General features: G+C 64.8%; 1 protein-coding gene and 1 long non-coding RNA gene across 10 annotated transcripts in view; one reads left to right on the top strand and one right to left on the bottom strand.

Annotated features, from left to right (window-relative positions):
- CTBP1 (C-terminal binding protein 1) overlaps positions 1-19,347 on the top strand; it is a 25,995-nt gene extending 6,648 nt beyond the window's left edge. The window contains exons 2-10 of one of the 4 annotated variants that reach the window (XM_036227380.1): positions 199-391; positions 1,851-2,005; positions 8,507-8,651; positions 10,307-10,513; positions 11,086-11,300; positions 12,581-12,711; positions 13,105-13,232; positions 13,630-13,747; positions 14,120-15,025. In XM_036227380.1, coding sequence (XP_036083273.1) covers positions 385-391; positions 1,851-2,005; positions 8,507-8,651; positions 10,307-10,513; positions 11,086-11,300; positions 12,581-12,711; positions 13,105-13,232; positions 13,630-13,747; positions 14,120-14,306 — 1,293 coding nt within the window. In that variant the 5' untranslated portion in view covers positions 199-384 and the 3' untranslated portion in view covers positions 14,307-15,025. Of the gene's footprint in view, positions 1-198; positions 392-1,850; positions 2,006-8,506; positions 8,652-10,306; positions 10,514-11,085; positions 11,301-12,580; positions 12,712-13,104; positions 13,233-13,629; positions 13,748-14,119; positions 15,026-15,853 lie in introns of those variants that run through there. The other 3 variants (XM_036227381.1, XM_036227379.1, XM_036227378.1) reach the window with 3 other exon arrangements.
- Positions 16,591-24,695, bottom strand: LOC107518003. 6 transcript variants are annotated; one of them, XR_004953011.1, is made up of 6 exons: positions 23,615-24,695; positions 22,094-22,181; positions 19,789-20,935; positions 18,936-19,042; positions 17,099-18,064; positions 16,591-16,696 (listed from the first exon to the last, which is right to left on the bottom strand). It is a non-coding gene; the product is annotated as an uncharacterized LOC107518003 (long non-coding RNA). The 6 variants fall into 6 exon arrangements; XR_004953008.1 differs by having other exon boundaries at positions 17,099-17,401; positions 17,702-18,064; positions 19,789-24,695; XR_004953009.1 differs by having other exon boundaries at positions 17,099-17,838; positions 17,945-18,064; positions 19,789-24,695.

Genomic DNA, 24,695 nt, shown 5'->3' with positions numbered 1-24,695 from the left:
CGTCTGGGGGGCAGGACCCCTGGGGCTCCCACGCGCATGGTGGCGACACTGGGGCGAGGCCTCGCTGCGCCTCCGGCCGCAGGGTGCCCGTGGTCCCGTCCACGCCGGGGCGTGGGCGCGGCTGTGCAGAGGCCCCGCAGTCTGCGGCCTCGCTGACCCCGGCAGAGTTTTAACATGTCTTCTGTGTTTGATTTTTAGTCAGACTCGGACCCGGCGCAGGCTTCAGTGGTCGCCGTGGATCAGGAGCCTGAGCGCTTCGGTCCGACGCGGTTACAGACGCGGGCTGAGCATCCGGGGACAGGACGCGGTTCTGCCGGGGACTCTGAAGATAGACGCTCTGAGCGGCCGGATTCATGGTCGTGGAAGCCAGGCCCATAGTAGGCGATGTCAGGTAGGGGCTCCCGGAGGGCGCAGGGCAGAGCCGCCCCCCCCCCACCGGCCGCGAGCAGCCTGGGGGAGGGCGCGTGCCGCCCCAGGGAGCGCTCTGCGCGCGGCCTCGCGTGTGCCACTGCGGGCGTCCTCGGGGCCCGATGGAGCCGCAGGCCGGTGTTGCGTTTGTTCTGGTGGTTCCTGCGGGACGCGGTGCCGAGAGCCGGCCCTGCTCCGACTGCAGGGCTGCGGGCCCCGTCCGCTCCTCGCCGAGTCACAGTCAGCAGCGGCTCCCCGCTGGGTCCCCCCCCCCCGCCCGCCGTCCCCCCGCAGGCAGTGTCACACGCCACCCGCTTCGTGCCCGCGGTCCCCGAGGACGCCGTGGTTCACGCGGGCTGCAGCGCTCGACGTTTCTGTTAGTAACAGTCAAAGCAGGCGTGCACAGGTCACCAGGAGCTGCGGGCGACCGTCCGACCCCGGGGCGAGGCACGTTCCCGCGCTCCCCGCAGGGCCGGGCGACGGGGCGCTGCTGTCCGCGTCTTCTGACCCCCAGTGGCTGCGTCACCCCAGGGTGGGCGGGGGTCGCAGCTCGCAGAGGGATAGGGCGGGAGCCGGGGCGGGGCTGGCCTGGCAGACTCCGGGGCTGGGGGTTCGGCGTGCGGCTCTTTGCCGTTGGCGAAGGCCGGGGGAGGGGGTGACCAGCGTGCCCCGCGGGGAGGGTGGGCAGTGGGGAGCCAGCGCAGTCACCCCGCTCCACGGTCTCAGCCAGCCCAGCATGTGCTGGCCACGCCACGCCCATGGGCGCACGGCCGTCCACGGGATGTTTCGCAGAGCTGTCGGGTGACGGGGCTGGTGCAGCCCAGCATGGGGCACGGCCGTACCGAGTGTCCCCGCTTGGGCCCAGAGTGAAGCGTGCTGCCCCGCGCTGGGGGAGCGGGGGCTCCAGACCTCTCACCCCGCCGCGGTGGGGGGGTCGTGGCTGTGGCTCCCCCGGGGCGTTCACCTTCCCGCCTCTGCACGGCTCCCCGCCCTTGACGTCGACCAGGGCAGGCGACGCACCGGGCCTAGGAGCCGGTCGCCGCCGTGGTTTCTGGGCAGAAGGGAAACACGGCCACCTTCCTGTCAGTTAGGACTTGCCTGTCCGGGGTCAAAGTGGTGATGACCCTTTTGGGCCACAGGGGCCCACGCTCCCCACCTCACGGGCCGTCTTGGTCCCTGCACCCTGTGGGGCAGCGGGGGTGGTCGTTGTCTCTTCCCGTCAGGCGTAAGCAAGCTCTAGAAAGCACTAGTTTTTCACGTTTCCTGCTGAGCTTTAACTTCCTCTTGACGAAGACCCGGGTGACGGGACGTTCAGAGCGGCTCGTCCGGGTCAGCTGCGCGTGGCTCTCACGGCAGCAGCGGTGGGGGGGTGGGCTGCGCGGGGGGCGGACTGCGCGGGGGCCGCGCCGTGGGAGGCTGAGCGCCCGCCCCTGTCGTGGCAGGCGTCCGACCTCCGATCATGAACGGGCCGCTGCATCCCCGGCCCCTGGTGGCACTGCTGGACGGCCGGGACTGCACGGTGGAGATGCCCATCCTCAAGGACGTGGCCACGGTGGCCTTCTGTGACGCACAGTCCACGCAGGAGATCCACGAGAAGGTAAGCGTGCAGAGGGGCTCGGGGCCCGAGCAGGGCGGGCGGGCAGGGCAGGACTGGGCGAAACCCCACTGGGCTGTCGTCAGCACCTGGCCCTGTCGGGAGGTAGAGACGGGACGTGCTCTGTTCTCGAGTCATCTCCACAGTCACCTGTCCCCAGAGGAGCCCAGGGGCATGGACGCAGCAGACGGTGCTCTGAGCTGGCAGGCCGTGTCCTCCTCGCCCCTCGCCAGCGTGGGCCGCCTCGACCCAGGAGCCTGCGGCCTGGGGGCTGCCGGTTTGGGGCGGCTCTCATGCCTTGTCTGCTCTGGAGGTGACAGGGTCCCCACCACGTGGAGTATGTTAATCTGGTTTTCTGTTTGTAGTCACGCCGAGTTAGTCCTTCAGAACGACCTTCCCACTGGGACGGGAAGAAGCTGGACAAAAGGTTTAGAAAACCTAGTGGCACCGGGAACCAACAGGACCAGAGGGCTGGACTCTGTGGGCTGGACCGGCCTGCCGGGGTGGGCCTGGGCGGAAAGCCCGGAGGAAGGACGAGGCGGAACCAAACGCGCCCGTGCACAGCCCGCCGTCCAGCCCGTTGGCCAGCACCGAGCCTTGAGCCTGGGTGGGCGGCCCTGCACGCCGAGCCCAGGCAGACAGGGCGGCCGTCCAGGAGGGTGACCTCGGCCTCAGACTGTCTCTGTTCATCACCTTCAGTGCGGCGCCCACCCCCAAGCAGGCGGCCCAGGGGGCAGGGCAGGAGCACTTACAGGAACCCCGGGTTGGGGGGCGGCTGTGGCCCCCGAGCTTGACATCCTGACAAGGAACCCTGTGACCAGGAACAGTGACGTGGCAGATTTGGGCAAATCTCCCAGACGCGCTGGAGCTGGAACAGCAGGGCTGAGAGCGGGAATTCCCTGGGCGGGTGGGTGGGGGACGCGCCGGGGACCGTGCTGTGGCATTGGCGCTTCTGCGGAGACCTCGGGGAGTGAGGGAGGGGACACTCCAGAAGCATCCCCGATGAGAGCACAGCGGACAGTTCCCAAAGCTGGCAGGAGCCGACAGCCAGAGGCGAGCACAGTGCGGCTTGCGGCAGAGCCGCGGGCGCCTGGAAAGCACCCGTGGCTTCCTCCAGAGCCGAGCCCACGGCTGTCACACACCGCGTGGTCGCACTCCTGGTGCTCCTCCCAGAGAGCAGCACGGCCACGCAGAAGCCCGCATGCGGACGCCCGCAGCGTCACCCCGACGGTGCAGAAGGGGCAGCCGGCGGCAGTGCGGCTGGGCTGCCCTCGGGCTCGGCCGGCGGGGAGGAGGGGCTGGAGCTCGGCACGGCACGGAGGCGGACCCCCACGGGCGGGCGCTGTGCCAGCCTGTCTGCTCCCCAGTGGCGGGACCGCGGAGATGGAGACCCGGTTTCTGGGAGCTCGGGGGCAGAGGTGGGCGACCAGAACGCGCACATGCAGGTGTTCTGGGTGGTGACGCGTCCTCTGTGTGACACGGGAGGCTACGCAGAGCTGCGCGCACGCGCACGTGCAGGGAAGAGGTGGGCGTGTGGGCCGAGGTGCCCGAAGAAGCTGGCAAGGGGACACGGGAGCCCTCTGCGCGATTTTGGCAGCTTCTTGTGAGTCTCAAACTATTTCAGACTAAAATGATATTTCTAAAAATACCAATTTATGGAAAGACATGCAAATAGAAAATTTTCAAAATCATAAGCAATATTGAAGCAAGTTTTGCCAATAAATTTGAATACTAAGACAAAACAGATGGTTTCTTCTAAAATAGTAATTCACCAAAACTACCTCACTGAGCTAACACACAACTCAAGGAAGATGACAGACACTCTGGGGAGAGGGCAGGGGCAGGACCCTCGGCGTCATGGCCGACTTGCCACCACCCGACCTCAGGAAGCGCAGCTGTGCCCCCCGGGACGGTCTCGGCTTCGGTGTCATGACCCCGCGGAGTTAGTGTCCTCAGACCGGAAGCAGCTCCTGGCAGCACCGGGGTGTGAACCATCACAGACCCGGGACGAGCTTAGAAGTTAAGAATCTGAGCAACAACTTGAGTTTTGGTAGAAGCTTCGAGGACGGTCAAGAGAGGCACAGGAGAAGGGTGGGGACGGGGGGCCCGCGGGAGCTCCAGGCCAGCCTGCTGCTGCGGCCGCGGCCCCGGCAGGGCCCCCTTCCCAGGGGACGCGCAGTCCTGGACGAGCACGTGCTTTCCCCAGCTTTGCCGCCACGGTGGCCGAGTGACTCAGTCCAGCCAGTGAGAGTGAGGAGGCTGTGTGTGGTCGCCTTCCCTCTCTGCGGCTGGAAACCAGGTGTGATGACGTGCCTGGAGAGCCTCCTGGGAGGTGACGAGAAGCCATGTGTTGGGAATGGCGAGCGGCGAGTCAGGAGCCTGGTGCCTTGACGGCCGTGGGGCTGACACGGGGCCCTGGACCACCCGTCTGCAGGCTTCGGTGTCGCTGTGATCAGGATTTCGCCCTCTTCACGGGTCATTGGCTGTTGGCGTCTTATCTGCGTGTCACGGGAGAAACGGGCGTCACCACCACTATGTGGTGAAGAACACTTCCAGAGCTAAGCGGAGACTCCAGCCCCCCGCCACCAAGCCGGGACGAGCGCCGGGGCCCCGAGGGGCACTGCCACTGGAGTTCCAGGTTCCGCCAGCGCCAGGGGTGGGGTGTGACCTGCAGCTAGCTGCTCATCCAGTGGCAGAGGCAGGTGTCTGTCACTCTTGGAAGTGCCCGCAAAGTGAGAAGCAGCCACGAGAAGGAAGACGGAGTGGAGACCCAGTGCTCCATCAGGCGGCGGGGCGCCAGCTGGCCAGGGGCAGGTGCAGGGGGCGCGGAGGAGCGTTTCTGCCGGCGGCGGGGGCTGTCAGGGTGCAGCGTCCCGTCCCGGGAGGGTGCTGGGGCCGCGTGACCAGCGAGATGGAAGTCCGGGGACAAGGTGGACGCGCCGCGAGCTGGGGGCAGTGCCGGTGCTGCGCGAGTGCAGAGGACGCAGACCCTGACACAGCGCCCATCCCGGGGCCCCAGGTACCTGGGACGTGGCCTCCGTCGGGGCGGTAAGGACCGGCGAGCCTGGGGCCACGTCGTTGGAGTGCTGTGCCCCTCAGGGCGTTAGAGGAACATCTGGAGGGGTGCGTTTGCTGCACTGAGGTCAGGACGAAACAGTGTGACAAGTTCAGCAGAAAATGGCTGGATAACGGAAAAGATCATTTGATTAAAAACAGAAACCACGTGCAGAAGAGCTAAGGCGTGAAGCAGGTGGGAGACGGGCGGGCGTTCACAGGTGCGTAGCAGCCAGAGGACCAGCAGTAGAATAGTACCCAGTCCACAGGAAAGAGGCAGATCAGCAGAAATGGGCATTTGGCCAAAAACAGTGCCCGAGAGAAGCAGGCAACACTGTCCCCACCCCCGGACACTCAGGGCGCCTGGAGCTGCAGCAACACCGAGGGGCTGCAGCCCGCGGCGGCTGGGTGCTCGTGCTCACGAGGCGGACCCGGCCCTGAGGCCTCCTGCACACTTCCTCCCTGGGAGGTTGACACAGTGCTCGGGGCTGTCGCAGCCCCTTGGCAACCATGAAGAGGAACAGGAGGAACCTGCAAGGACCGTGCCCCTGGCGGCTGGACGGAGCAGCGCAGGGGCCCTGGCCTGTGCACGTCTGGACAGCTGCCGCCGCAGGGGCCTGTCGTCCTGCAGGCGGGCGCGGGCCCCCTCGGCATGGGCTGGTCTTCGAGGAGTGTTCAAGTTCCCGTTCTGCGAATGCGTCACCTCATGCCGTGCGAGTCGAAGTGTGCTCAGTAGAAAAAGGACGTGAAAAAAATAACTTACCAGGAAGCACACGGCAAGTCATGGACACAAGCTGAAGCGGTAAGCACAGATGCACCCACCACACGTAGCGCTTGACACTGCGAGTGGCCAGCGTCGCTCAGGCTCACCCGGGGCTGAGTCCAACCTCCGGCGTGTGGCCGGCAGCAGGGCCCACAGCCTCCAGGGGGCTTCTCCACTTCACCTGCTCGTTCCCACTTCTGAGAACGTGTCCAGGCAGACAACCGTGCGGATCTGTGCTGCAGCCAACACTGGGGAGCAGCACGAACACCCCACACTAGGAGCGTCCAGACCAGCCACGGACCGTCCACAGGGACGGGGCACAACACACAGTCACGGTGTGAAGGTTTCACTGCCATGGATCAGTGCCCAGGCCTGAAAGCCAGCCCGACCTGCACGTGCGCGAGCCTGGGCTGCGAGGGCCTGTCGTCTGGCCTGCGCATGCTCACCTCGGCAAGGGCCCACAGCTGGCCCCTGCCCGAGCCGCACACCGGGGCTCACCTCTGGTGCCTCCGACCCGTCTGCCGAGGCCAGGCTGCTCCGCGCGCTGTGCGTCCACCCTGTGCGGGCCCCCAGGGCACGGCCGCGCCTGCCCCCAGCGGACCCCCAAACCTGCCTCCACTTGGCCGCACTGCCCCTGCCACCGGCCCTTGCGGCCGCCCCCGCCACCAGCCCACACCGCACGGGGAGCCACTCCGTGGCCCTTGCTCTGGCCGCCACCAGTGCTGTCCTTTTCTGTCCATCTCCCCACGTGCTCCTGGTGAGTCTGCCTCCCGTGGGCACTGGCTCCGGCCGTCACACAGATCCTTTACCTGTCCATGCCAGGTTCAGCTGAGTCTTGGCACCAGAGGTCCATGTGCCGGTGGGGCTTCAACGCCCTCCCAGGAGGCCAGGGACCGCTGTTGGGATAAGGACAGTGGCCCGGCCCATCCAGCCCCCTGCCTCCGGGGGGTGGTTTCTGAGGTCTTCAGTGTCCCTTCATCAGAGAAGTCCAGGCTGTCTGTGCGTCTGGCCTGCTGTCCAGCCATCCCCTTGGCCGTGTCCTGCAGGCCGGCTCACAGGGGATCATCTGTTCTGGGTGGCCGCGTCCAGCTAAGAGGACGGGACAGCCAGCAGTCCCATGCGCGAGCCCCGCCGTCTCATTCCCCCAATCAGCCCCGAGCTCAGGCTTCCTGGGTGCAGCAGGCCGCGCTCTCAGTTCACGCCGGGCATTCTGGGGTCCAGCAAGCTGTGTACAGCAGGCTTCAGCCTCCCTTGTCTGGGGACCCGGGTCAGCACAGGAAGCTCAGTCTGGAGTAGGGGGGCAGCCACAGGTTCCCATTGACCACCATGTTTCAGTGACTTTGAGACATCCTTAACTACAAGGCCCACTCATATGTCTCACTGGGGAAGAATTAATCTAGTCCCCCAACTATGACATGCTATGGATTACACCATGCCTCTGGCCCCTCCGAGAGGAGTGGCCCCAGCTCCGTGGCCCACTATCCTTGGTCTGGGACACCGGGTGGGACACTGTGGGTCCTCCTGCATCTGGCCATTGCCAGGGCATGTCCCCTGCAGACTGAGATAGCAGGGCGGGGCCAGGCCGTGCTCTTGGTCTGGGGTGTGGGCTTGCTGCCCTTTTCGACCCATACTAAGTCCCTGCAGAGCCGGGCACCCTAAGCTGCCGGGTGTGCTGGCCGGCCGGGCCTGCACAGGCTTGGGGCACCGAGATGGGGCTCAGATGCCAGGGCGCTGTGCTGTGCCCCACGTGTGTGGCTCTGCGTGGGGCGGCCTGGGCAGCCCTGCTGTGGGGAGGTTCATGCCTTTGGCGGGCAGTTTTGCAAAAGTGGCACTTCCATCTGTGTCATCCGAACACTGGGGAGAGGCCAGGACTGAGCTGTGCATGGGCTTCGTGGGGAGTGGCCTCCCAGGCCACGCGGACACCACGGGGCAGGCAGGACTGTGCTGGAGACCCGAGGCCGTGTCCCCAGGACCCGTGTTGACTGCGCTGTCCCGTACGTCCGGAGCTGCACTGACTGCGGCCTGTGCGCACACGCGGAGCCCGGGCAGGAGCCCAGCACCTGGCCCTCCAGGCCCCGCCCTCGGCCCAGGAGTAAGCTCCGTGGACCCGCCTCTGCCTCCGCGGGCGACCAGGCCTGGGTTCCCGTGCGTGTAGGAGACAAGGCGCTTACCTGCAGCTGGCTCCCCCTCACGGGGCTCAGCTGCGTGTTTCTGCCGGCTGTGTTCACAGCTCTGCGTGGCAGTGCGGGGTCGCAGGGTCACTCCCGTTGCAGTGGCAGTTTGTCGACGGGCCCGCAGCCTTTCGCCTCACCAGCAGGGCCTGGGGCGTGGGTGCTGTGGCCTCCCAAAGCTTAGCATTCCCCATCTGAGTGCCCGCGCTGCACGTCCCCTGCCCTTCCGGTGCGGGTGGGGAGCGAGGACGCCTGGCTTTTTGAAGCTGAGGGCGTCGCTGGGTGGCGTCAGGTGGCTTCCGGCCCCGCAGACCCTGCAGCGTACAGGGCAGGGTAGGCTGGCGAGGGGCTGCAGGGCCCTCCGAAGCCCCAGCCAGGGCTGGACTCGAGGGGGGGGGCGTCCGCGTGGCTTCTCAGGCAGCCAGAGTGCGGGGGCAGCAAGGGTGTGGACGGCGGGGCTCCTGGGCCAGGGGGCGGGACCCGGGGGCACTCACCGCCATGCCGCCCCTGCCGCAGGTGCTGAACGAGGCGGTGGGTGCGCTGATGTACCACACCATCACGCTGACGCGCGAGGACCTGGAGAAGTTCAAGGCGCTCCGGATCATCGTGCGCATTGGCAGCGGCTTCGACAACATTGACATCAAGTCGGCCGGGGACCTAGGTACGCTGCCCCACCTCCTTCGCGGCCTCCTGCGGTGGGCCCTCAGTGTGACCTCAGTCTTTCTTTACGACGAGTTTTACGACGAGGAGGATCCTGCTGCTGCCCCCCCAGGGTCTGGCTGGAAGCAGACTGCATGCTGGCGCCCGGGGGCTGTGGCGGCAGCTCCTGGCAGGTGCGAGGTCTCAGCAGCTTTCCTCAAGCCTTGCCCAGGGCACGCGGCCTGACCTGTGGGCACGTGCATGTCTTGCGTCCCCTGATCTTGGCTTCTTGGGCTTCCACACTACTTCCCAGGCAGCCAGCACCCAGCACATCGTGTCTGTCTGCACAGGGCCCCGTCCACGAGACCCAGGAGGAAGGGCAGTTGGTGCTGGGAGTTACGACACGTGGCCACGTGCACACATGTGCGTGACCGTCTGGCACTGGCACGTGCTGGCCTCAGTCTGTTTTCTTGATGTTCTGGTCTCTCTCCTGTTTCTGTGCCGGTCGCAGCCCAGGAGGGTGCGGCTACGCCGGCACGGGGTGCGGTGCAGACAGTGCCTCTGGTGTCCGGCACTGCTTGCTCGGGGACCTTGAGTTGGAATGGCCTGGCCTGTGTGCTGCAGACGCAGGCAGCCTTGACCGCCTGCATCCTGGGGTCTTCTCCTCTGAAGGCCTCCTGCCCACCACCCACTTACACAACCGAGGCCTCGGCTGTCGCCTGCCCCTTGTCGGTGTCCCCGGGAATGCACCTGCAGTGTCGGGCTGGTGTCCTCAGGGCCTCGTCCCTGTGCGCTAAGTTGGCCCTCAGTTCTGCGATTCCACAGGCTGGGGTTTGTCCTTCAGCCAGGGACAGTCTAGGGCTGTGCCACGTGGTCACCCCTCAAGGCCTGGCAGGCGGCAACCCGGAACCTGTCCAGCGCTTCGTTCCAAAATCTAATGGGCGGCACAGCTTGGGCCCCTTCCATCTCCTCCGTACCCCTCCACCTCTTGAATTTCAGGGGAGCTATTTTGGGGAAGCAGGGCCAGATCCGTCTTGGGTCCTCTCGTGCAGCCCTGTTTGTGTGTCAGACAACCCCCGGCCAGCAGGTACCTCTTCACTGAGGAGACCGTTGGGACCAGAGTGAAGGGGGCTGGGCGCGGGGACAGCAGGGTAGAAGGGGGCGGGTGCAGCTGGGGCACGAACCTGGGACCAGCATCTGCTCACGGGAGCCGGCGGCGTGTGCGCAGGGCGCTGAGGCTCGGCGCAGATGAGAAGGGCCCCCCACTGCTGTGGTGACTTCTGCTGAGGGGCTGCAGGGGCTGAGAGGATGGGGACAGCCCTGCCCAAAGCCAGACTCCACTGGCCTGGGGAGTGGAGGAAGACAGGGCGGTGCCCGTGCAGGTGTGGGTGGTTGCGAGGCTGCTCCAGGCCCCAACGTGACCATAACCCCTTCCTGCAAGGTTGAATGGCAGGTGGTCCAGGCTGGGCAGAACCAGGCGTGGCATCTGCCCAGGCAGCCTCACTTCCTGTCCCCGGCCTGTCCACTGAGTGGGTGGCTTTTCCACGTGGCATGTAGCATGTACCTGCGTTTGTCTCGTAGTCCCCAGGGTGGCCAGGGAACATGTCCTCCAGCCTTTCACGGGTGAAGTGCCAGGATGGGCTTTGGTGACTGCCCATGCATGTCTTGTGTCCCCAGGCATCGCTGTCTGCAATGTGCCGGCAGCGTCCGTGGAGGAGACCGCTGACTCCACCATGTGCCACATCCTCAACCTGTACCGCAGGACCACCTGGCTGCACCAGGCGCTGCGGGAAGGCACGCGTGTCCAGAGCGTCGAGCAGATCCGGGAAGTGGCTTCTGGAGCCGCCAGGATCCGTGGGGAGACCTTGGGCATCATCGGACTAGGTGTGTGAGCCTCTGCCCTCACCCTCTGCGTGGCTCGGCAGACAGTGAGGCCATAGCGTGTCTGCTGCAGGACCGTCCCCCCAGCCGGGAACGGCCTGGGGCGGAGGGTCTCTGCCACGGCAGCTGTGCTGGCCCCCGTCTGCCCCAGGAGCATCGGGCATGGGCCACACACACACAGACGCCACACAGGTGCCCGCAGGGTCCCTCTGCCCTGCCCACTTCCTGCGTGGCAGTGGCTGAGTGGACACGGCCTTCAGGTGAGGGCTGGTGGCCTGGCAGGGCTTGTCAGTAGCCGCTGGTCTGGGTAGAGGGAAGCGCTCAAGCCCCACCACGCACTCTGTGCTCGTCGCCCGCTGGTCACTCAGCAGGCGGCTGTCCCGTGCTGTCATGTTCTGGGTCCAGCACACAGTGATCCACAGCACCATCCCCCTAGTGTGGGGGGTGCGCCTTGGGCCCAGGGGGTTTTGCTGCCCACCCTGAGCGGTGTGCATGCATGCTGTCAGCCCCGGGCAGAGAGGGACGCTGAGGCAGGGAGGGTGCCGCCGGCCACAGTGATGCCTTCTCCCCGCCAGGCCGCGTGGGGCAGGCGGTGGCGCTGCGGGCCAAGGCCTTCGGCTTCAACGTGCTCTTCTACGACCCCTACCTGTCGGACGGCACGGAGCGGGCCCTGGGGCTGCAGCGGGTGAGCACCCTGCAGGACCTGCTGTTCCACAGCGACTGCGTGACCCTGCACTGCGGCCTCAACGAGCACAACCACCACCTCATCAACGACTTCACCGTCAAGCAGGTGCGGGCCAGGCCTGGGGGCAGGGCCCGGGCGACAGGCAGGCTCCGCTGGCCGCTTCTGCTGAGGCCACCCCCACCTTGGCTGAGGTCCAGGCCCCCACCCCTGCAACGCGGACGCTGGGCCGCGCTCAGGTGCACAGCTCATTCTGTTTGAGTCCTGCCAGGGGTACTGACGGGCTGCAGGTTCCCGCAGAGGCAGAACAGTAACTTCGATGCCAAGTTCCCGGCACATGGGACACACAGGACAGCCAAGGGTCGAGGGCAGCGGTTTACACCACAGCTGAGGTGCTGGCCGCTGGGCAGCCCGTGCCTGGCACGGCAGCCTGCAGCCCACAGGCTCCTCCGGCTCCCCAGCTGCCTGGTGTCCAGGGGGGCTAGAACTGGGGCCACCTCCTGCCGCTCCGGCATGTACCTGGGTCCCTGTGTGTGTGTGTGTACGACCATGTGTGTGCTGCTCTGTCCACTGTGCTTGCGTGCACGCGACGGCATGTGTTCACATGCGTGGGCGTGTGCTTTTACATGTGTGCACACAGGTGTGCGCATGTGCTTCCTTAGTGTGTGCACGCAGGCACCCCGCAGCCCCATGGAGGACGAAGTCAGGAGCTCTGCCCTCTGTTCCCACCAGTGGGCTTGGGCCTCTGGGGCAGGACATAGCCAGGGACCCTGGTCAGAGCAGTGCCGTCCCTGAGAACCGAGTGTGAGGCCAGGACAGAGAAGTCACTGAGGAAGAGCCTCCCTAACCTGAACCTGCTGGACAGCACCGCTCCTGACCATGAAGTGGCCAACTCTGAGAGCTTTTAACAAAAAGGAAAGGATCCACGAATCTGTGCTGGACTAAAGTGGCCTTAGCCGCAGCCCACCCTTAGAAATGGGCCCTGGGCTGGGCCACCACACAGACCCAGCTCAGAGAAGACGCCCTGGGGACTTCTGCCATTATCCTGGGATTCTGGGGTATTGTGAGGTCCTAGGCCCCCATCACCCCAGGTGAGTGTAGGGTCAGGAGCCAGGCTGTGGGGGCCAAGTGCTTGGACACTCCCAGTTGCCCCAGGTCCTGCCCAGGCACCGCATCCAAATGGGTGCCAGACCGGATGTCCCCTCTGCCGGAACAGACGGGGCCAGGCCGAGCGTGGTTTGCCTGCTCCAGCCAGCGGTCCTCCAGGTGGGGCGGGTGGCTCTGCCGGCTTGGGAGAGCAGCCTGCCGGGGCTGTCCCTGCCGGCCTTCCCTGGCGGGGGGCGGGAGGGCCCTGCTGGCTGACCTTGGTGCTGCTTTGTTCCTCACAGATGAGACAAGGGGCCTTCCTGGTGAACACGGCGCGGGGCGGCCTGGTGGACGAGAAGGCGCTGGCCCAGGCGCTGAAGGAGGGGCGCATCCGCGGCGCGGCCCTGGACGTGCACGAGTCCGAGCCCTTCAGGTGCCTGGGCCACGGCGTCCGGGCAGGGCTGCTGGGCTGGGTCCCGGGCACCTCCCTCCCAGGCCCGGCCCAGGCCTGCTCCTCCTGCAGAGCCCTGAGGGCCCCGTGTGGCCACATTTGGAGGCCCCATGGCCGAGACGCCCATCTGGGGCCAGCCTGGCAGTCTCTGTCCTAGAGCACAAGTGGTGCCAGGAGAGCCTGGGGTCAGCCAGCCTGCAGGGCGGCCAGGGCGGCCAGGGCGGCGTTCCCGGCTGCTAGGCCTCTCCTGCCGTTGTCAGGAGCCCTGGGCAGGTCTGAGTGTACAGGGAGCCCGCTGGGCTGGTGGAGGGTGGTGTGCTTCGGGCAGGGGCGGGCACCCTTTGCCCGCATCCTGACCGGGTGCACTGTCTGTAGCTTTAGCCAGGGCCCCCTGAAGGATGCGCCCAACCTGATCTGCACCCCGCACACGGCCTGGTACAGCGAGCAGGCGTCCATCGAGATGCGCGAGGAGGCTGCCCGGGAGATCCGCAGAGCCATCACAGGTGGGCCGCAGGGCCGGCCCACGCACACCTCTGTGCTCCACTGGCCGGGGCTGGCTCCGGGGCGGACATCGTGCTCAGTGATGCGCTGAGTCAGCCCTCAGGCCACACGTCGTGCGGCCCCAGGCCCTCCTCACATCTCGTATATGCCGGCTCACTGTCACCCACTGGGGGATTTAGCATGTGTCGCTTGTTAACCACTCTTCTAAAAGTCAGAAGGCACCTGTGAATGTCCTGGGTGTGGCCCCTCAGCTGCTCCCTGGAGCTCTGAGGTGTAGCGGACAGGGTGGGCCAGCGAGCTGAGGGCACCGTGCCTGAGGGGTGCGGGGAGGAGGGACACCACGGGGCTCCTCAGCTGTTTGACACGGCGCTGTCCTCCCTCTGCCCCTGCGTCACCCAGGCCGCATCCCTGACACCCTGAAGAACTGCGTCAACAAGGACCATCTGACAGCTGCCACCCACTGGGCCAGCATGGACCCCGCTGTTGTGCACCCCGAGCTCAATGGGGCTCCGTACAGGTGAGCAGGCGGGCCAGGGGACGCCAGGGGTCTGGGGATGTGGGAGGCCTCCAGGCTGTTTGTGGGTGGGCAGTGGCCCAGCTGGGGGCTCTCGGGCCTGGACATGCGCTCACCTGGGCTGCAGAGGACTCAAGTCCGGGGCGTTACCACAACAAGGTTGTAACCTTCAGGGCCTGGTGGACGGCAGACCATCAGGATGGAGGCCACGCTGGGAGCAGGGGTCAGGGTCTGTGGGAGAGGACGGCGGGGCCAGGGTGGGGTCCCCTCAGCAGCCCCTGCCCTCCCAGCCGCACTCAGTGCTACAGCCACGGGACGGGGCCTGGCCCAGGGTCCCCCTACTGCCAGCCTCACCTGCCCTCCCTCCTCTCCCAGCAGGTACCCCCCGGGCGTGGTGGGCGTGGCCCCCAGCGGCATCCCAGCTGCTGTAGAAGGCATTGTCCCCAGCGCCATGTCCCTGTCCCATGGCCTGCCTCCCGTGTCCCACCCGCCCCACGCCCCTTCTCCCGGCCAAACCGTCAAGCCCGAGGCGGATAGAGACCACGCGAGTGACCAGTTGTAGCGCGGACGGAGCTCTGCGGCCTCGGCGCCCTCGGCCGGGCGTGTGTGGAGGCGGCGCCCGCGGCGGCCACGGCGCTCCAGAGACTGTGTCAGCGCCCGGCGTCGAGAGGCGGCACCGGCCTCCCCGCGCCGACTGTAGTAGTCCCGTCCCAAGGGCCGGCCGCTGCCCTGTGTCCTTTGCGTCCTCGTTAAGCAAAAGAAGTTAGTAGTTAATTCTATCATGGATGTCCTCGTCGTGTGCGGTCTTTAGAGCATCACAAAGGATTTGTTTGCTTAGCTGCCAACAGACAAGGCCTGAGGGGCATCAGCAGGTCACTTCAGGTCATCCCCTTTGTGCGCTGGGACGTGCCCGGAGCGAGGCAGCTGGCAAACTTCTCAGGACAATGAATCCTCCCGTTTTTCTTTCTACGCCACGCAGTGCATTGTTTTTTCTACCTGCTTGTCTTATTTTTAGAATAATTTAGAAAAACAAAACCAAGGCTGTCTTTCCCGATTTTGGCATGAACCCCGTGTTCCAAGTGAAGGCGGCCTCGCGCGGCGGCCGGCAGGGGCGAGGGGCAGGTCTGGCCGCCGGCGTCTGTCGTGGGGGTGAGGGCGCTGTCCGGCCTGCGCGGGTGCCGTCCTGCTGATGTGGTAGGCTAGCAATATTTTGGTTAAATCATGTTTGTGACTGTAACCATTTGTATGAATTATTTTAAAGAAATAAAAACCCCAGAAAGAGCTGGCCGGCCCGGCGTCTGTTTCAGAGGCGTCGTCTACAGGGCTGTGGCGAGTTTCAGTCCTGGCTCTCACGGCCTGGGTGGGGGCGTGGTCCCCGGGACGCTCCCTTCGGAGGGAGGCTGTGAGCGTGGCGCGGTCGAGCCCTGGCAGCGCCCGCACGGTGGCCCACCCGCTCTCAGCTCCCCTGCGCCAGGCGTCTGTGACCCGGGAGAAGAGCGGAGACCGCTGGTCCCCACAGAACGGCCCTCCCCACGCCGCCTCGGGCAAGTCCGGGGGAGGCCCACTGCGCCCAGCCCCGGGGCCGCGCCCCATAGCTCAGTCTGCTCGTCCGAACACTAGACGGTGCCTGGGCAGACGCGGCTGTGTCCCGGGAGCTGTGTCCCCGGGGCCGCGTCCGGGTTCTCTGCACCTCTGCCCGCATCTCGTGCCTCCTGGCACACACGCGTCTTCCGTGGTTCCCCCAGCTCGGTTCTGCTGGGGACACGCTCCGCAAACACCAATTTGAGAGTTTTAGGGAGAAAACGCCTTAGTTTTGCCCACACACTGGATAAGGTGTTGGCCAGGCCCAGAATTCCAGGCGAGGAGCTGTCCTGTCCCCCCTCCACACATGGCACTCTGTCCTCGAAAGCAGTGACTCTGGTCGCCAGCATGCTGGTCTCTGTGGCTGCCGGGCACCCTGTCCTCTCGTGGAGCGCGTGTCTGCGGGTGGGTCTGTTTCTGGAAGTCATCGCACTTCATGAGCCGGCAGACTTGTGTCTACTCAGTTACAGAAAGTTCTCAGCCATTCTGTCTTCACTTGTTTCCCGTTTATCCCGTTTTCTCGTTCAGGAATCCTGAACGATGGAAAATACAGCACATAAAGCTGGAAAATAGTTGCAGTAATTAAAGGAAAACTGAGACCGAGGCCCAGACATTAGACAGAGCGAAGGCTGAGACCAGGGTGTGGGCGTGCGTCCAACGCAGCCAGCAAAGGGGCGACGAAGCGAAATGCACTGCAGCGGGACAGAAATCAGACACGCAGGGCTGGAGCTGAGCGAACAGAAAACACTAAGGAGGGTCCAGGGCTTTGGCAGCTGCTTCTCCGAAGAAGTCAGTACAATCAAAAACCGCTGTCAGGTAAACGAAGATAAGACAAGTCCAGCCGTCATCAGGTGTGAAGAGGAGGACGGCGTCACAGTTGCCGAGGCCACTGAGATGACGGGATACGATGGATAACTCCCCTGACACAAAATGTAAAAGATCCAGAAGCCTCTACAGCTTTAAAGAAATTGAACTTAAAAGCCAGTTCCTCAAAGTCACAAACATAGGCAGCTTCAGTGACTTGCCAGGGACGCATAGGAGGCCGCACCTCCCACTCGTCCTGGGAGGCCGCATTCACCCACTCCAGGGCTTTGCAGAATCAAGGCGTGCAAGGCCGGGCCGCCGTGGGGACCGCAGGGGACTCGCTTTGGGACAAGGTATTCATTCTGCAGCCGCTAGTGTTGGTGCTGATGGCTCGGCTGGGCCTCGGCAGCATTCGCGGCGGACGAGAGCTCACTCCCAGGACAGGCAACAGCCAACCATGAGTCGATGCCGGTGTCTGCTGGTAGACCCACCTGGCCGCTCTGGCTCCACTGGGGACAGCTGGAAGGTCCATCCTGGCTTGGAGCCTCCAGTGCCTTGGAGGCGCCTCTGCGCCCACAAACACCTTTCTCAGAGTCCGTCTCCCAGGGAGCCCACCTGTGCCCTGCACCCAGCACAGCCTCCCCAAGGTGTACGGCCGCTGGAGTGCAGACACACAGCAGCTACACAGCTGGCTCGGGCGTCCTCAGCAGCTGTCGCCCAAGCATCGCCAGCCCGCCCGCCTGCCCATCGACGCTGGGCAGCTGTGTTACAGTGCGCTCCTGCACCCATGGCAGAGTGAGCACAGGTCCACACGTGACACAGTGGGCCCGCACATGGTGCCCAGCACCCAGCTTCCTCCAGACAAGGCTCCCGCGTCAGGATGGAGGGCCCCGCACCCAGGGGGCTGTGTTCCCCAGACCCTGTCCCTATCACTCTAATCCACTCAGCCTCCAGCATCAAGTCACCTACCAGTCACGGCTCCAGTGGCTTCTGCTCCGGTGAGGGACCTCAGGGCGACTCTGTTGTCACCTGTCCCTCCAGACTTCAGGATCGTGGTTTGCCCTGCGGCCTTGGTTCTGTGCTGGGTCCAAGAAAAGTTGCTGATTTTTCAGTTTGTCAGCTCCTTTTTTTAAGGACAGCAGTGATGACTTCTAAGCAATTCACACGTCAGGGCCAAACCCGCCATTCGCGTTTTGACAGCCTGCGTTGGTCTTCCTCCCTCCTGCGTGAGCGAGCAGCCACCCAGCCGCTCTCACATCTGTGGCCGACCTGCTGAAGGGGACGGGCAGCTGTCACCAGACAGCCGCTGCCGGGGCCCCCAGCGCCCTCCCCGTGTCGTGTCAACACGCAGTGACCCCTGTGCCACTCCCAGAGGAAGGTGCCTGGCACCAGCCACCCGGCGGCACGTCGGACAGATGGCCTGAGGGCCGGCACAGGGCACCGGCCTCTGCGGTGGGCACTGGACCAGTGGAGGGCCACGCTGTAAAATGCACACGCCCTCCAAATTCACATGGAGACCCACTGCAACCCCAGTCAGAATTCCAGCTGTTTTAGCCAATTCAATGGTCTTACCCCAATTTTATACAGACTGACGAAGGCCTGTGCCCCAGGGATCGTGAGACTTCAGGGCGCACGGAGACACCGACGTAGCCACAGACCCAGCGGGGTTCAGCGGAAGGGGGCCCGCCAGGCCGGCCCGGTGTGTGCAGCTGCGGGCGTGAGCATGTACTTACGCGTGCAGGCCTGCGTGTACCTACGTGCGTGTGCTCACACCCGAGACAGGATCCGGGGAGCACAGGTCGGTGGAGGACGCACCTTCAGCAGGGAAGCAGCCGTGCTCCCAGACGCAGGGCTGATCCTCACGGGCAGATGGCGCCTGGGTGGCCGAAGGCCTCGGCACACCCACTCCTACTGCTGCCGTCCTTAAGGACAAAACTTGGGCCCCGGTGCAGAGTGAACAGGTGACCAGGCGCCCTGTTCACTGGGCCAGGGGCCAGGGGGCTGCGGGAAGGGCCAGCCCACAGCCCGGCCCCAGGCCAGGGCGCCTGGTCACCCGTCCCCATCAGGCTGATCCCTTTAAGCATATGAGGGGCTCAGCAGCCACAGCCCTTGGCCCTTGGCCCTGGGTCTGGGTGCTTCTCCAATGGCTCAGGACTGTGGGGACCCTGAATGGGTGCCAGCTGAGCCCTGGGCAGGACGTTGGGGACAGGGTAGAGGAGGCAGGAAGGAACCCCCAGCTGCTCTCTCGCCAGGGCCCAGCTGGGTCTGTAGGATTGGCCTTCCAGCCAAAATAGCATCAGGAAAACTGAGCCAGGGCCAGCTGCACCCCTCTTCCGGCTTCCGCCCCCGCAGCAGGGCTCCTGTGACAGCGAAGCCATCTGGAGCGCTGGGCCAGCGCCCAGGGGAGGACCCCGGGCCTGTGACCAGCACTGGTCCCTGGGTGCCTGCAGGCCGCCTCACCCAGCGGTCCCAGCAAGAACGCTCGGCTCGGTCGGTGGCGCCGACTCTCCAGCCCCAGGCCTGGCATGCCGAGACCCAGGTAGGAGGGAGCTCACGGCTGCTGCCAAGCCGAGGGCCGCGGCCCCCGCCATCCCCACAGCTCCGCCCTCGAGCAGCGGCCGGCGGGGCCTCCTGCGCAAGACGCGGTGTCTGCCAGCACCGCGCGAACACTGGGAGCCGTGCCCAGGAGGTGTGAACACGCAAGGTGACACTGTGCGGCGCCTCCAGGCAGCCGGGGTGACTCCTCTGGTCTGCGTTTGTGACCGCGGGGGCACGCGTCACCCGCCTCCCTCCCCCCCTCACTCACCAACCATGGCGGCGCTATCAGTGCCCGAGGTCCGTGGTCCTGGATCGCTGTTTGTGCACCTGTCCACACCTTCCTCCCCACTTCGCTGCTGCAAACGGCGGGTCGGCCTGGGGACAGAGTTCCACATGGCGTGCTGCAGAGATTGACAAATTTACACTCCCAGTGCTCCTTCTCCACAGCCTCCGTGACCCCGAGTTACCAGACTTCATGATTTGTCAGTGTAGCCGGCGAGAAGGGGCATCTCTATCCCAGCTGATGTGCTTTTCTCCCAGTGCTAGTGAGATCGCACACTGCCCATGTCCCCATCCCCTATGAATCACCTGTTCAAACTATTTTCTATTTCGAAAATTATGGTGTTCTTTGTCCTATTGATTCATAAGGTCTCTTTATGTATTAAGGACATTTTATCTATCGTTTGTTGTTTATGTAACTGTTTACATACACATTGTCTTTCTTTGCCACTGGATGGCCGGTCCCAGGAGGGCGAGGAGTATCTGACTGCCCAAGCATGATGTCCCCTTCGCTAAGGAGTCAGCTCCAGGCTCCTCGTACCCCATGCACACTGCTTCCTGAAGCCCACCCCACCCAGACCCAGGATCAGCTTAAAGCCTGCCTTGCCCAGCACCTCTCAGCTCTCCAGAGTCTGCCAGGGGTGGAGGCCAGGGCACAGCCCAGATGGAGAGGCTGGAGCGCCCCCTGGGTGGTCAGGAGAGAAGAGCGCCCCCTGGAGGCCCCCGAGGTGGGAGGCAGTCTCCCTCCTTGCTCTGTTATGGTCCAAGGCAGCTAATGTCTAATAGTCCTAACTGGGTCCAAAGCTAAAATTCCCCATGGAGAAAAACAGTCCCAAACCAACCGAGGGTCTGAGGCTGGTCAGCGCCTGCCGTGTGGTCCTCACGTCTGTTGTGAGCTGGGCCTTGGTCTCCTGGGGGCCACAGACTGGTGGGGGCCAGAACCAGAGCTGGCCCTGCCCCTCCTGCCCAGGCACAGGGAGGAGGCTGGGCTGGGAGGGCAGAGGAGGTGCTTCGGGTGGTGCCAGGCTGAGGAGAGGCCAGGGGGAGAGACCACCTCCATCCTGCTGGTGGGACTCGAGGGTCTTCTAGACTCAGTGTCCTCGTCCGAGCAGTGGCTGGTCACTGTCTCCCTGGGCTGTTGCTGTCCACCCAGCGCATAGTCTCCTGTGGCCGCCCTGGGGGCCTAGTGACCAGGAGGAGGCAGCCCTTGGGCAGCAGCCCACGCTCAGGGCTGAAGGCCAGCTTTCCAATGAAAGTGGTGAGTGTTTCAGCAAATGGAAGATCCTGGAAATTGCTGGGGAAAAACTAATCCTAGGGCACAGCTGGGCTTGGCCGAGATCATGCACAGGAAGGACCAGGCGCCCTCAGCCCCCTGGGGCACAGAAGAAGGAGGTGCAGTATAGATAAGGCAGGGGCGGGCGGGCTCAAGCGCCTCGGCAGGAAAGGAGCCAGGCTCCCAGTTGAGGCCGGACTCCTCACCTGGCCTGTCACCTGTCTGCTCACCTTCCCCCCTCATCTGCCCGCTGCTCTCTGCACCGTGGCCAGTTGGCTGCTCTCACCCGTACCCCGGGATTGGGCATGGATGGGTTTCTTCTCTCTGGGCTCCTGGCAGATGCTCAAACCACAGCTCTCAGGAGCTCCCCGGCTCTTCCAAGCCCTGATGCTCTGCGATCCCCCGGGATGAGGGGCAGGGCTCAGAAGAGCTCCCTCTCACGGAGCTCCCACAATTCTCTTCAGGAGGCAGGTCAAGTGCTAAGGTAGAGGTGGGTCCTTCTACACCGTGGGTGCCATGTGTGCTGGCTGGACCCTCTGCGGTGACTGGGATCCACTCAGGTGCAGACCCCTCTTGCTCTGCGACCCATGTCAGATGGGTGCCCACATCCCTGCTCGGCTCACTGCTCACACACAGGGCAGGGGCACCAGGCATCTCCACGGTGGCCGTCACCCTCCAACTCTCACTGGCTGGTCTCTGATCCCAGGACGTGGTTCCTGTGGGGTGGGCAGGCACTTGGTCTGCATGGGCACCGCTGTGGTCACACTTGGTGGCAAGAGTGAATGGGTGGATGGGGATGCCCATGTGACCTACTGGCCTGGCAACCCACCCCACACCTGCAGACCAGTGGCAGCTCCACGTGGGCCCTGTGCCAGCCCAGGGGAGCTGGGCCTGCTCAGGGGACCGGCAGCAGGGCCTCCACGGGGCAAGTGGGCTGGCCGTGCTGGTCCACCCCGAGTTGGGCCCTCTCTAGTTTCAGAGGCCAGGCACCCTGAGAGGCGGTCAAGGGTGGGCCACTGTGCGTGGGTTCCTGTGGTGGGCCATGGGGTTGCGGGTATGTGGGAGGAGGTGTATTCCTGCTCAGCGTTCTGTGCCAGCCCCCAGCCGAGGGGACAGAAGGACCCAGTGGAGGGAACTGGAAGGCCCGCAGTGACAACTGCATTCTGAGCTGGCCAGCAGGGTGGGGATGGGGGCTCCCACTCCCTGTTTGTGCTCCCAGCTCCCGCCTGGTGGGTGTGGGAGCTTGGAGGGAGACACGTCTCCCCACACTCCGCCTGGAGGGGGCAGGTGCGTCCTCTTCGAGCAGCGTTGAGGGCATCAGACTTTTCTGATCAAGAAGTCAAGTTTGTCACCTCCAGGGTGAGGCAGTGAAAACCAATGTGCTAAAGAACACTTGTAACTCAACAATAGAAAGATAAACAACGGAATTAAAGAATGGGCCCAGGACCCGAGCAGACATTTCTCCAAAGACATTTCTCCAGATGGCCAAATGGACACGTGAAAAGATGCTCAACGTCACCGTCATCAGAGAGATGCAAACAAGACAGTGCTTCACCCCCACGGGGACGGCCGGAGTCCGGAAGGCAAGTGGAGGCAGTGCTGGCGAGGGGCCGGGGCAGCCGCCCCTCACGCTCTGCGCTGGGCACACCCGTGGCATGGCTGCGGGCGTGGGGGGCGGCCCTCGGAACGTCACGCACGGCGTCCCCGCGTCTCCCCATGCTCCACGCCTCCGCACACACCCTGAGACTCGAGGTCACGTGTCCACACAAACCCCAGCGCGTGAGGGCTCAGCGTGTCACCCACAGTGGCCAAGGGGTGGACACAACCCTGATGTCACCACGGAGGAACGGGTCCACGAAACATGCTCTACTCACACGACGAGACACTGTTCATCACGAAGAGAAACGGGGTACTAACACATGCACGACCCGGACCCCGGAAGCATCGCGTGAAGTCCATGACCTGACAGGAGGCTACGTGTTACACGACTCCACTTGTGTGACATGTCCCTCTGCTTTCTTCCAGGAAGGCCACCTCCTCTTTTGGGGCTCCGTCCTCCCCGAAGGCATTCTGGCCACACACACCGCCTGGTCTGCTGGGCACAGGCCTGGCCCATTGCAGGACCCACACCTCTATCCAGAGGGGTGAGCTCTGGGGGCTCGGCAGGGCCCATACAAGGGATGCTCTGGGAATGACGAAAGGGCCAGCCCCACGCTGCAGGTGGGAGGGGACAGGTGGGGCGGAGAGCCTGTGGGGAGCCCCACCCCTTGTGCAGTGGCTCTGTCCCAAGTGCAGTGGGGCTTGGGGAGCAGGGGACTTGGTCTCAGCTGAATGTGGGAAGGGGCGTGCCAGGGGCAGGGCACCCACACAGCCCCTGGGCAGACCTCATGGGGTGGGAGGGGGCAGGATGCACACTCAAACACAAAGGACTCAGCCCTGGGCTTGTGGAGAAGGAAGCCAAAGATATGGGAGCTTGGCATGGGCCCAGCTAGGCCACACAAGAAGGTCTGACCATCCAGAAGGTTCTGGCTCATAGCCTACAACTGGTGGGACCCAACAGGAAGCTGGAAGGCTCTCGGCCGAAGGTCCGGAAGGGTGTCCATCCACCTAGACCTGGGCACTCAAGACCACTCGGCAGAGCCACAGGCTGTGTCCCACCCTGGGGGCCGAGGGTCCTTGGGATGCTGACCACTGCCCCACCCCCACCCTCCTCCCCTGCTCCACCCCCAGCCCCGTGAGGTCCTGCAGATGAGAAGGCAGCACGCCTGGCCTCGCCTGCTCCCTGGGCCCCATCTGTCCCCCCACGACTCTGCCCCGGAAGCTGGGCTTGGGCAGTGTGGTATGGCGAGCAGCCGTGGACTTCCTGCTGGAAAGCAAGCAGCAGCCAGAGCCCTGGTCAGCACTGCCCCGATGGGGACCAGCTGTCAGCCGCCAGGGAACGCACCCTCCCTGAGCAGGGGCCTTGCGGCGGACACGTGCTCTTCGGACTGAGTGTCACGTGGACTGGCCGCATCCTGGGTGCCGAGCCAGTGTGGCCAGAGCCTCCTCTTCGGGCGACACCTCCTCCTCGCGGCGGCCACCCAGCGCCACTGACGCGGCCCCGGGGCCCCCGGCCGGCCCGAAGGCTGCTCCTGTCATCTACTTACGACTGAACCCAGCGCATGCCCCCCAGGCATCCACACACCCTGGTCCAGTTCTGGACCCTGCTCTAGGGTGCCGGGCGACTGACTCCTCACGTCAACAGCGCACGGGCTGGACCTGCGGACAAGGCCGCCAGCGCGTGCTGCGGCACTTCCCACTTTCCCTCGCTCACCCCACAACTGCCTCCGCTTCACGGATGTGGAAACTGAGGCACAGGGCGGCTCAGTCAGCCCCCAAGGACACGCGGCTGGTACCTGGCAGGGCGGGGGTCTGGACGGGCCCCCGCTGCTCCTCCTCTTCCTTTTGCAGGTGCCCGGAAGGCTGCCTCGTCCAGTCTGGACAGGTGGGAAGCTCACGGGAAGCGCACGGGGCAGACCTGGGAGCGGAGCCTTCCCATCGCCTAGGACGTCCTGCTTAATTCTGCTCGTGTGGGTTTCCTGCCTTTCCTGTCAGTTTTCTAGTTTCCTCCTGGAGAAGGTCACCGCTCACCAGGGCACCGGGTGAGACACGTGGCGAGACTGCGCGCTGGCCCATGGCGGCCGGGCCACGGCTGGCGAGCAGCAGGGCTGGGCTTTCGGGCGCGGCCTGTGTCCCAGGTAACACTCCTGCCCCAGGTAGCCCCAGGCCAGAGGCTTAGGCCAGGGCCTCACTCAGCTGGCTCTGGGGGCCCTTCCCTCCACAAAAGTCAGTCAGTACCCACAAGAGGAAAATGGCAACTGGGACTTCTCACGCTTGTGCTGAGAGAGTGACGAGGTAGCCAGTCATCCGCATCGCACATCTGTGCCCACTCTGGGACCCGCCTGTGGAACCTGGCTCTTGGACTGGCTCTAAACCCTCCAGGGCAGGTGCGGGCAGTGTGGCTGTGAGTACACAAACGGCTGGGACACTGGCACCCCAGGACGTGGTTGGGGTCATGGTACATGGAGGGTACAGGGGCTCCTGGGACAGTCAGCCCTTCCCTCCCGGCCCCATGACACTCGGGTTCCCTTTCCAGAGCTTCCTAGGCTCTGAAGAGGCAGCAAAGCTCAGGAGGCTGGGCAGAAGCCGGACCGGAGCCGGGAGCCGGAGCCAGGCCGAGGGCTCCGCGCAGGCCCTCCCCCGGCCTGACCCTGCGTGCCCACCTCTCCAGGCAAAGCGCCATTCGTCCCTCACTGAATGTGGGACAGGACGCGGCTCACCAGATGGCCCTGGGCTCCTCCGGTCCGCGTGCTTCAGTGCAGAGATAATCCCTTCCTATGACCTCAGAGCCAAGTAGCTCTGCTGGAGTGCGGCCCGCCCCCTGAGTCAGCCCAGGGCCTTGGCAGCAGGGCTGTGGCGGATCCTGGGATTGGGGGG

The sequence above is a fragment of the Rousettus aegyptiacus genome, unplaced genomic scaffold (genome assembly GCF_014176215.1).
Source record: "Rousettus aegyptiacus isolate mRouAeg1 unplaced genomic scaffold, mRouAeg1.p scaffold_m13_p_10, whole genome shotgun sequence".
In the NCBI taxonomy this organism is placed as follows: domain Eukaryota; kingdom Metazoa; phylum Chordata; class Mammalia; order Chiroptera; family Pteropodidae; genus Rousettus; species Rousettus aegyptiacus.
Note: the sequence above shows the minus strand (reverse complement) of the source record. Positions and strands in the feature narration are given on the sequence as shown.